This window comes from Oratosquilla oratoria, chromosome 22 (genome assembly GCF_046742065.1).
Source record: "Oratosquilla oratoria isolate Oo_2021 chromosome 22, ASM4674206v1, whole genome shotgun sequence".
Classification (NCBI taxonomy): domain Eukaryota; kingdom Metazoa; phylum Arthropoda; class Malacostraca; order Stomatopoda; family Squillidae; genus Oratosquilla; species Oratosquilla oratoria.
In genome coordinates, this window is record NC_134798.1 from 48,013,405 (window position 1) to 48,025,710 (window position 12,306).

A 12,306-nucleotide genomic window follows, 5' to 3' on the forward strand; every position below is an offset into this window, starting at 1 on the left:
CAACAAGTGTTAGGTGAGTGTGGCCTGTAAGGCATGCATTTAGGTATTGTAACAAAACAGTATTACATTTTTTTTTTTATTCTGAAGTTTCACAATACTAATCAATGACACTACAATTATTCATATATTTCATTTACTTGTTTTGTACAGATCAAGTGGCATACCACCGTTTCTATAACATACCAGACTCAAGCTTAAGTTAGACCATTTCCAACACATATAAATAAGATGATGAACACATTTTAGGTCTTCTGGTCCTATAAAACATTCACTAAAACTATTCCAATGGTGTATGTATAACTTTACAACAGCATCATTAAATAAATCATAACAATTTCACAAAGTACTTGTTCATACAGACTACCTGTGTAGGAAGAACTGGGTAGCTAAGTATAAAACTTTTTTTTGAGTAGTATGTCACATTCATTTCTGCCTTGAATGCCGTAGGTCTGAGTTTGAATATAATCAAGAGCTCCCCCCACAGTTCCACTCTTTAGTGAGAAATGTGCAATGCAATGTCACAATGGAAAAGTTTCTTTCTCGCATAGGTTATCATGTGACTTTTGAAAGCATCTCTCCTATGATGACCATTACATGACATATGAAACCACTCTTTCTAGGGAAAGCTGCATTACACAGGTCATATTAGAAACAATCCTCTCATTTACCTAGTTGTATTTACCTAGTTGTAATATACGGGAGGGGAGCTATGCTCGTGGTGACCCGTCTTTGTATTTCTCCGCATCAAGTTTAATCTTAAAATCTTGTATAGTGTTTGCACATACTGTTTTGTTGTCTAATTTGTTCCATGTATTTATCGCTCTGTGTGGGAAACTGTTCCTTTTCAAGTTCTTTCTATAACTCTTTTTTTCAGTTTTTTCCGTGTCCTCTCATTTTACCGTTGTCCCACACTAACAGGTCGTTCCTGTCTAAAACTTCCATTCCTTTCATTATTCTGTAGATAGTCAGCAAATCTCCTCTTTTTCTTCTTTGTTCCAGAGTTGGTAGGTTCAATTTGGATAGCCTTTGCTCATATGTTAGTTTGGCGAGAGTCAGTGCTAGTTTGGTTGTCACTCTTTGTAATCTTTATAGTTTCTTAATATTCTTTTTGGTACTGGGTGTCTAAAGTGATGCTGCGTACTCAAGTTTTGGTCTTATTAGTGTAGTTAGTATTTTATCATTTCTTCATCCATATAAGCAAATGCCACTTTGATTGACCTCAATAAGTTGTAGGTTTCTCCGAATATTTTATTTATATGCTTATCTTGTTTCATGTCCTTTCCAATCAGCACTCCAAGATCTTTTTCAGAGTTTGATTTTTTTCTTTTTTCTTCCCCAATTCTGTAAACTTTTGATATTCTGTTTTTACTCTTTCCAAATTCCATTATACTGCATTTCTTTATATAAAATTCTACTTCCCACTTTTGAGTCCAATTCCATATCGTTTCCAGATCTTGTTGCAATGAGTTGCAGTCCTCTTCCGTTTTTACCTTCTTAAGTAATTTTGCATCATCTGCAAAAAAATTCATATAGCACTCCACGCCTTCATTCGTGTCATGTGTAAGTCACCATGTGATGCTTGAGATCATGATTTTGTTAGAAAACTTTATTATAAAGGTCACACTGGAAAGGCCTGTGTGGTCAATCACATGATCTTTAAGGTGATTCTTTTGTGAAAGCTGTATTGCACAGGCCACACAGGAATGGCTTCTCTCTAGTGTGGGTCATCATGTGACAGCTGTAAGACCTTTTTTGTGAGAAAGCTGCATTGCACAAGCAACACTGGAATTGCTTCTCTCCAATGTGAGTCACACTGGAAAGGCCTCTCATGAGTATGGGTCATCATATGCTGTATGAGATGACTTGTAACAAAGCAAAACTGCACAGGTCACACTACATTGGCTTCTTTCCAGTGTGAGTCATCACATGACAGTTGAGAGAACTCTGGTCTGAGAAAGCTGCATCACATAGGTCACATTGGAATGGCATCTCTCCTGTGTGGATTTTCAAGTGACGTTTTAAGTGACTCTTTCGAGAGTAAGCTGTATTACACACATCACACTTGTATGGACTTCTCTCCTGTGTGGTTTTTCAAGTGGTTTTTGAGGATACTCTTTTGTGAGAAAGCTCTATCACACAGGCTACACTGGAATGGCTTCTCTCCAGTGTGAATCACCATGTGACGGTTGAGAGAACTCTTGCATGAGAAACCTGTATCACACAGATCACACTGGAATGGCTTTTCTCCTGTGTGGGTTTTCAAGTGAATTTTGAGGTAAGCCTTTTGAGAGAAAGCTGCATCACATAGGTCACACTGGAATGGCTTCTCTTCTGTATGGGTCATCATGTGATCTTTGAGGGTAAACTTTCTTGAGAAAGATGCACCACACAGGTCACACTGGTATGGCTTCTTTCTTGTATGAGTCTTTATATGACGTTGTAGTTTACACTTCTGTGGGAATGTTGCATTGCACAGGTCACATTGGAATGGCTTCTCTCCTGTATGGGTCATCATGTGATCTTTGAGGATATGCTTTCTTGAGAAAGATGCACCACACAGGTCGCACTGGAATGGTTTCTCTCCAGTATGAGTCATAATGTGTCGGTTAAGAAAACTCTTCTTTGAGAAAGCTGCATCACACAGGTCACACTGGAATGGCTTCTCTCCTGTATGGGTCATCATGTGATCTTTGAGGATATGCTTTCTTGAGAAAGATGCACCACACAGGTCACACTGGAATGGTTTCTCTCCAGTATGAGTCATAATGTGTCGGTTAAGAAAATTCTTCTTTGAGAAAGCTGCATCACACAGGTCACACTGGAATGGCTTCTCTCCTGTATGGGTCATCATGTGATCTTTGAGAGAAGTCTTGTGTGAGAAAGCTGCATCACACAGGTCGCACTGGAATGGCTTCGCTCCTGTATGGGTATTCAAGTGATGTTTGAGGTTACCATTTTGTGAGAAAGCTGCATCCCACGGGTCACATTGGAAAGGATTCTCTCCTGTATGGGTCATCATGTGATCTTTGAGTTTACACTTTCGGGAGAAAGCTTTATTGCATAGACCACACTGAAATGGTTTCTCTCCAGTGTGGGTCATCACATGACGGTTGAGACCACCCTTTTGTGAGAAGGTTGCATCACACAGATCACACTGGAATGGCTTCTCTCCTGTGTGGGTTATTATATGACGTTGTAGTTGACACTTCTGTGGGAATGTAGCATTGCACAGGTCACATTGGAATGGCTTCTCTCCTGTATGGGTCATCATGTGATCTTTGAGGATATGCTTTCTTGAGAAAGATGCACCACACAGGTCACACTGGAATGGTTTCTCTCCAGTATGAGTCATAATGTGTATGTTGAGAACACTCTTCTTTGAGAAAGCTGCATCACACAGGTCACACTGGAATGGCTTTTCTCCAGTATGAATCATCATGTGATGGTTGAGAGAACTCTTGTGTGCAAAAACTGCACCACACAGGTCACACTGGAATGGCTTCGCTCCTGTATGGGTATTCAAGTGACTTTTGAGGCGACGCTTTTGTGAGAAAGTTGCATCACACAGGTCACACTGGAAAGGCTTCTCTCCTGTATGGGTCATCATGTGATCTTTGAGGGCACACTTTCTAGAGAAAGATATACCACACAGGTCACACTGAAATGGCTTCTCTCCAGTATGAGTCATAATGTGTATGTTGAGAACACTCTTCTTTGAGAAAGCTGCACCACACAGGTCACACTGGAATGGTTTCTCTCCAGTATGAGTCATCATGTGATGGCTGAGAGAACTCTTGTGTGAGAAAGTTGTATCACACAGGTTACACTTGAATGGCTTCTCTCCTGTGTGGGTTTTCAAGTGATTTTTGAGGCAATGCTTTTGTGTGAAAGCTGCATCACACAGTTCACAATGGAAAGGCTTCTCTCCTGTGTGAGTCATCATGTGACCTTTAAAATTTGACTTTTGTCGGAAACCTTTATTGCATAGGCCACACTGAAACGGTTTCTCTCCAGTGTGGGTCATCACATGACGGTTTAGACTACTCTTTTGTGAGAAGGCTGCATCACACAGGTCACACTGGAATGGTTTCTCTCCCGTGTGAGTCATCATGTGACGTTTGAAATCACTCCTTTGTGAGAAAGATGCATTACACAGGCCACAATGGAAAGGCTTCTCTTCTGTGTGGTTCATCATGTGATATTTAAGAACACTCTTTCATGACAAAGCTTTATTGCACAGACCACATTGAAAGGGTTCCTCTCCAGTGTGGGTCATCATGTGATATATAAGAAAACTCTTCTTTGAGAAAACTGCATCCCACAGGTCACTGTGAAAAGCCTCTTCTCCAGTGTGATTCAACACATGTGTGAGATTACCCTGTCATGAGATTAATGTGTCACATAGGTCACACTGGAATGTTTCCTCTGCCATGTGAGTCACCATGGGATGTTTGAGATCACCCTTACTTGAGAAAGCTTCATTACATAGGTCCTATTGGAAAGTCTTCTCTCCAGCGTTGATCATTATACAATATTTAATTCACAATTAGCACAATGCATATCTCAGGTATACACTGGCATTGGCTGATTTAAAAAATTTCATTTTTTTTATATAATTTGTCTTACGATAACATAAAGTGAAGGTATCGCATGAAAAAAGTACTCACAGTAGAATATATGTTGCATCTGTGACCAGTGTTAGCATGAGATCAGGGAGACGTATAGGCCTATGGTAAGAGAGTTGACAGGGTAAGATGATAACTTTAGCACAGTTTCCCTCTCATTCACATTTTCCTTGGATGTTATGAAAGATATAGCCCATAATCATGATCATTATACATGTATATTGCATCTTGCTTGTGAATGTCATGTAACTATATAAAAAAAAATTAATTACAGCTTCTGTGGTAATTATTGCAGCCTTGAATTTATAGCTTCCATGGTAATTATTGCAGCTTTAAATTTATAGCTTCCATGGTAATTATTGCAGCGTTAAATTAACACCATTGACGCACAAGCTGGTTGAATGCTGCAATATTAAATTAACGCTGTTGATGATGTACAGGTTAAAATGACTTGTGAGACATCTGTGTTACATATGTCACACCAGATCCTCTTCACTGTATGACAAACATTTGGAATCTCTGGATAGCTCTTCCAGAGAAATGTTGAAAGTTGTCCTCATCCTGGAAAAAGAAAATGTAATTATAAGACTGGGGACAAATTTATAAAAGATCCTAATCCTAATGGCAGAGATTTTGCCTAAACCCCTATGTCTGCAACCTAAATGCTTAGGTCTAGACATAACCTCGACATTATGGAAAGCTGATTTAGGTAAAATCTCCACCATTTTTAATATTTATGTCCAAACTTAGGGGTTACATATTTTATTAATTCAGCCCCAGGGGCCAAATCTATAAAAAATACCTAACCCCTAATTCTAGACATAAATCTTCAAAATGGCAGAGATTTTACTTAAATCAGCTGTACATAATGTCGAGGTTATGTCTAGACATAAGCATTTAGGTTGCCAACACTTGTATTTAGGTCAAATCTCTGCCATTAGGATTAGGATATTACATAAATTAGGGTTAGGATCTTTTATAAATTTGGCCCCTGATATCTAACTATTTGAGATTGTGTAACAGCAAGTTTGTGGATGTTTTGTACAAAAACCATTCCATAGGTAGAAACACTGATAGATATAGTACTATGATATAATGCATTCTAATTTTCATTAGAAATGCACTAAAAATCTTCCAATAGCTAAATGCATACTTACACCACCACGGCCAGAATGACTCTAATCTTGCTCTAGCTTTTTCATCTGGTTACAAGATTTGGAAGGGGGTATGGGTCAGCTGGCCACAACAGTCATATCGTACTACAAGTCCGTAACATTCCATTTTTTGAGCTCACAAAACATAAATTTAAACAAGACCTACTCTAGGGAAGGTTTGTTCACTTCATCTCACTCATCTGACTCAAATAAAGATGTAAGCCACATCATTTAATATACATTAGTTAGTGTTGTACCCGTGTTATAATTTTAGCAAAACATAATCAATAAAAGAATTCATCTAAGAAATTGTAGAGGATCCATATTTTTTTTTTGTCATCATTATCAATCTTGTATGGGTTAGCATATGACTTTTGAAAGCATCTCATGAGAAAGCTGCATCACACAAATCACACTAGAAAGGCTTCTCTCCTGTACTGACCATCATATGCCATTTGACATTACTACTTCAAGACAAAGGTGCATTGCACAGGTCACAATGGAAAGGCTTCTATCCTATATTCATCATCATATACTGTTTAATATTATGTCTTTATGAGAAAGTTGCAATGCACAGATCATGGTCGAAAGGTTCACATGTAGGGCATCACATGTTATTTCAGATCACATTACAAATCACACTGTCAGAGAGATTTTCTCCGGCATGGGTCACATCCTTTTGTGAGAAACCTGCATTGTACAAAACACACTGGAAAAGCTATCTCCAGAGGAAGCACATGATGTTTGAGATGAATATTCAAGACAGGCTTCTCTCCAAAATGTGTCATTAACATTTGAGACCACTTTTGTGAGAAAGCTGCATCACACAGATCACAAGAGAATGGTTTTTCTTTGATGTGTCATCATATGTAGTTTGATGACTCTTTTGGGCAAAAGCTGCATCACACAGATCACAAGAGGATGGTTTTTCTTTGGTGTGTCATCATATGTAGTTTGATGACTCTTTTGGGCAAAAGCTGCATCACACAGGTCACACTTCAAAGGCTTCTCTCCAGTGTGGGTCTTCATATGCCATATTAGAGAACCGTTTCTGGAGAAATCAGAATTCCACAGGCCACACTTAAAAGGCTTTTCTCCATTGTGTATCATCATATGCAGTTTGAAATAACCCTTTCTTAATAAAGCTGCATCACACAGGTCACATTAGAAAGGCTTCTCTCCTATGGAGGTCATAGCATGATGTTTGTTACTCTTTCTTGAGAATGCTGCACTACATAAGTCATATTAGAAATTATTCTTTCATGTGTGAGTCCCCATGTAATGTTTGAAATCATGGTATTGTTAGAAAGTTTTATCAAACAGGTCACACTGGAAAGGCCTGTTGTGGGCAATCACATGATCTTTGAGGTGATTCTTCTGTGAAAGCTGTATTTTACAGGCCACACAGTAATGGCTTCTTTCTAGTGTGGGTCATAATGTGACAGTTGTATGACCTCTTTTGTGAGAAAGCTGCATTGCACAAGCAACACTGGAATTGCTTCTCTCCAATGTGAGTCACATGATGTTCAAGACCACACTTTACTGAGAATGTTCCATCACATAAGTCACAGTGGAAAGGCCTCTCACGAGTATGGGTCATCATATACTGACTTTTGAGGAGGCAAAATTGCACAGGTCACACTACATTGGCTTCTCTCCAGTATGAGTCATCACATGACAGTTGAGAGAACTCTGGTCTGAGAAAGCTGCATCACATAGGTCACATTGGAATGGCATCTCTCCTATGTGGATTTTCATGTGACGTTTTAAGTGACTCTTTAGTGAAAAAGCCGTATTACACACATCACACTTGTATGGCTTCTCTCCTGTGTGAACCACCATGTGACGGTTGAGAGAACTCCTTAGTGAGTAAGCTGTATTACACACATCACACTTGTATGACTTCTCTCCAGTGTGAATCACCATGTGACGGTTGAGAGAACTCTTGCATGAGAAAGTTGCATCACATAGGTCACACTGCAATGGCTTCTCTCCTGTATGGGTCATCATGTGATTTTTTAGGGTAAACTTTCTTGAGAAAGATGCATCACACAAGTCACACTGGAATGGCTTCTCTCCTGTATGAGTCATTCTATGACATTGTAGTTGACACTTCCGTGGGAAAGTTGCATTGCACAGGTCACACTGGAATGGCTTCTCTCCTGTATGGATCATCATGTGATCTTTGAGGGTATGCTTTCTTGAGAAAGATGCACCACATAGGTCACACTGGAATGGCTTCTCTCCAGTACGAGTCATAATGTGTTGGTTGAGAAAACACTTCTCTCCTGTATGGATCATCATGTGATCTTTGAGTGTACACTTTCGTGAGAAAGCTTTATTGCATAGGCCACACTGAAATGGTTTCTCCCCTGTGTGGGTCATCACATGACGGTTGAGACCACCCTTTTGTGAGAAGGCTGCATCACACAGGTCACACTGGAATGGCTTCTCTCCAGTATGAGTCATAATGTGTTGATTGAAAAAACTCTTCTTTGAGAAAGCTGCATCACACAGGTCACACTGGAATGGCTTCTCTCCAGTATGAGTTACCATGTGATGGTTGAGAGAACTCTTGTGTAAGAAAGCTGTATCACACAGGTCACAACGGAATGGCTTCTCTCCTGTGTGGGTTTTTAAGTGATGTTTGAGGTTACCCTTTTGTGAGAAAGCTGCATCACACAGGTCACACTGGTAAGGCTTCTCTCCTGTGTGGGTCATTATGTGATCTTTAAGTTTACACTTTCGTGTGAAACCTTTATTGCATAGACTGCACTGAAATGGTTTCTCTCCAGTGTGGGCCATTACATGACGGTTGAGACTTCCCTTTTGTGAGAAGGCTGCATCACACAGGTCACATTGGAATGGTTTCTCTCCAGTGTGAGTCACCATGTGACATTTGAAATCACTCTTCTGTGAGAAAGCTGCATCACACAGATCACAATGGAAAGGCTTCTCTGTGTGGTTCATCATGTGATATTTTAGAACACTCTTTCATGAGAAAGCTTTATTGCACAGACCACACTGAAAAAACGCTTTTGTGAGAAAGCTTTATTGCACAGACCACATTGAAAAGGTTCCTCTCCAATGTGGGTCATCACGTGATAGATGAGAAAACTTTTGGGAGAAAGCTGCTTCACACAGGTCACAATGAAAAGTCTCTTCTCCAGTGTGAGTCAACACATGTGTGAAATTACCCTTTCGTGAGATTGATGTATCACACAGGTTACACTGGAATGTCTCTCTGCCATGTGAGTCACCAAGGGATGTTTGAGATCACCCTTACTTGAGAAAGCTTCATTACATAGGTCCTATTAGAAAATCTTCTCTCCAGTGTTGATCATTACATAATATTTAACTCACAATTAGCACAATGCATAGCTCAGATATACACTGGCATTGTTTTATGATAACCTAAAGTGAAGGTATCACATGAAAAAAGTACTCACAGTAGAATATAATTTATGTTGCATCTGTGACCAGTGTCAGCATGAGATCTGGGAAACATATAGGCCTATGGTAAGAGATTTGACAGGGTAAGGTGGTAAATTTAGCATAATTTCCTTTTCATTCACATTTCCATGATGTTATGAAAGATATAGGCCATACTCACAATCATTGTACATGTATATACATCTTACTGGATTTATATACCTTGTGAATGTCATGTAACTATAAAGAAAATTAATAAGCAGCTTCTATGGTAATTATTGCAGTGTTTAATTAACACCATTGACGCACAAGCTAGTTGAATGCTGCAATATCAAATTAATGCTGTTGATACTGTACAGGTTGAGATGACTTGTGAGACAGTTGTGCTGCTTATGTCACACCAGATCCTCTTCACTGTATGACAAATATTTGGAATCTCTGGATAGCTCTTCCAAAGAAATGTTGAAAGTTACCCTCATCCTGGAAAAAGAAAATGTAATTGTAAGACTGGGGCCGAATTTATAAAAGATCATAACCCTAATTGCAGAGATTTTACTTAAATCCCTACGTCTGCAACCTAAATGCTAATGTCTAGACGTAACCTTGACATTATGGAGAGCTGATTTAGGTAAAATCTCCACCCTTTTGAAGATTTAAGTCTTGACTTAGGGGTTAAGATCTTTTATAAATTCAGCCCCAGGGGCCATACAATGTGAAAGATACAAGGAAAATTGAGAGAATACAAAGGGAAACCAACCAAACTGGTCCACAGTCTGGCATGTAAGCCATGAGGAAAGACTAAATTCACTGGGTCTACCAACTTTGAAAGATCAAAGAGAAAAGGGTGACATGATTACAGCATTAAGTCACTAAACAGGATAGATTACAATGACAGAAGATATTTTTTTGATTAAGGATGGGAGGGCCTGAAGAGGTCATGAAAACAAATTAAGGGAGATTACACATTTAAAGGATGTGAAGAAATACATTTTTCATATAGATTCATACTTTCAGTACCTTAGGTGATAAAGCCTAAGCTGGAACAATACATAATCAACCTCTAAACATTATAATTGAAAATCAAGGATATAGACTAATGTGGTACTGTGGAAGAGTTTGACATTGGGTATGATAAACTGGAGAGCAGAGGCCAAGACCCAACAAGTGTTGTTCCTTTCCTATACACTACAATTAGGTAAATATAATAGTGTGTTTAATGAATATAGATTAAAACAACAAGTGTTAGGTGAGTGTTTTTTAGCTACCTCTCTTCAAAGGGGGAAAAAGCCTTTGCTATATGTATGTTCTCCCATCTTGATGAACTGTAAGTGAGCTGTCTCAATTTATCTTATCCATTGTTTGTTGTGTTTCTGTTAAGCACAATATATCTATCCCCTTCTTCACTATTAATCCTTCTATTTTGTAATACTTCTTTTTTTGTTATACCTTGTACATTTAACAGTCTGGTTCTTATATTTGTGTTTCTTATCTTTCTTTTGGCTGAACCATTTTCTCTATTCCTTCTATGTGCTTTGTTCTATATTGTACAGGTTTCTGTGTTTAATGTACCAGCCTGTTGTTCTTTCTGGTGTTTAACTCATCAGTCTTTCTGTCTTCTTTTTATTGACTCTTCCACCAATGGCAATGCTCTTTGGTCTTCCTACTCTTATTTGGTCATGTCCCTGATTATGTATATGTTTACCCTTTTCACGCTATCTTCCTTTTTTTCTTTCTTTCTTTAGAATTTCCCATTTCACATTCTCTTCCTTTAGTTTTACTAGCTGTGGTTTTGGTTTTCCCTTACATTCTTTCCTAACTTGATTAGCCCTTGTATCTCACTCTTCTCTTATACCCAATGATTCCTGTATTATCCCAATGTGACAAACAACATAATATATTTAGGAGAAATAATTAAAAAAAAAAAAAATATATATATATATATATATATTCAAGATGTCTCCAAAAGCTGGGGCTCTACTCTCAACAACGAAGAAGAGAACGGTATCATGCAATCTATATATGGAAAATAATTGAAGGAAAGGTACTTAACCCAGCACCCTATTCACTGCAGCCTTACAGCACTGAACAATCAGGGAGGAAAGGAAAAACAATACTAACCAGAGCTCCAGAAAGGATCAAGACCCTGCTAGTGAATAGCCTAAGCCATGAGGGTCCAAAGATCTTTAATGCCCTCCCGAGGGATATAAGAGATAACATCAGCTGTACAGTGGACAGACTGAAGGCTGGACTGGATAAATTCCTATCATCACTACCAGACAAACCACCTGTGCCAGGCTACACTGCTGGATGCCAGTCAACAAACACCATACCAGACCAGGTGACCTTAAAGAAATTGGACACCAGGAATGGTAACAGTGGCTGTGAAGACGTCTTCTAGACATATCCAAGTAAATCCAAGTAAGTAAGACACATCAAAAGAAAATTATGGACAAAATAAGAAAGTTAACAAACAACAAATTTCACAGAGGAAGAAATAGTCTATTTCTTCCTCTGTGAAATTTGTTGTTTGTTAACTTTCTTATTTTGTCCATAATTTTCTTTAGATGTGTCTTACTTACTTGGATTTACTTGGATATTGGAGGGCGTTGAATATTTTTGGTCTATTTAATAGACCAAAAATATTCAACGCCCTCCCAAAAGAAGTGAGAGAGAAAACCAAATGCTCGGTGGACAGCTTCAAGCATGTACTGGACAGGTTTCTATGGAAGGTCCCAGACGAGCACCCAGTGCCAGGTAACAGGTTACACCGCCATCAGTAGGTACTAGCCTAACTAGGTTGTCATCAAACATAATAAGTCCAACTGGCCCTTGTGAGGAGGGACAGCAGGACTGGCAGCAGCGGTAGATCACTACGGCTGTGAGGACTGACCTCGAAACTTCTCGAAGTCAACCAAGCAAGTGCTAATGAAGTCTGTTACCTACCCTTCGGAAACTGTTATGTACGTACACAAGCTGTAACACGCTAAACATTGTTTACAAACTTGGATCCTAAGCGGACATTTGCTATTTCCCTATATATTTTAAGAGGTAAATTACTTATCTAATTTATATTTTACATATAAACTTATAAAATT

At 38.8% G+C, this 12,306-nt stretch overlaps 1 protein-coding gene across 4 annotated transcripts; it reads right to left on the reverse strand.

Moving 5' to 3' along the window:
* On the reverse strand, positions 1 to 12,235 carry LOC143037540 (uncharacterized). Of its 4 annotated transcripts, XM_076205931.1 has the most exons (4): positions 12,155 to 12,235; positions 9,434 to 9,691; positions 9,229 to 9,276; positions 1 to 5,186 (listed from the first exon to the last, which is right to left on the reverse strand). In XM_076205931.1, exon 4 carries the CDS (start codon positions 4,193 to 4,195, stop codon positions 2,057 to 2,059), a length of 2,139 nt encoding a protein of 712 aa, XP_076062046.1. In that variant the 5' UTR covers positions 4,196 to 5,186; positions 9,229 to 9,276; positions 9,434 to 9,691; positions 12,155 to 12,235; the 3' UTR covers positions 1 to 2,056. The 4 variants fall into 4 exon arrangements, with proteins under 4 accessions (XP_076062046.1, XP_076062045.1, XP_076062047.1 ...); XM_076205930.1 differs by having other exon boundaries at positions 9,229 to 9,691; XM_076205932.1 differs by lacking the exons at positions 9,229 to 9,276; positions 9,434 to 9,691 and having other exon boundaries at positions 12,155 to 12,217.
* Positions 12,236 to 12,306: the final 71 nt, after the last annotated feature.

Coding starts and splice junctions, on each gene's coding strand:
- LOC143037540 (XM_076205931.1), bottom strand. CDS start 4,195: ATGATGAACCACACAGAAGAGAAGCCTTTCCATTGTGGCCTGTGTAAT.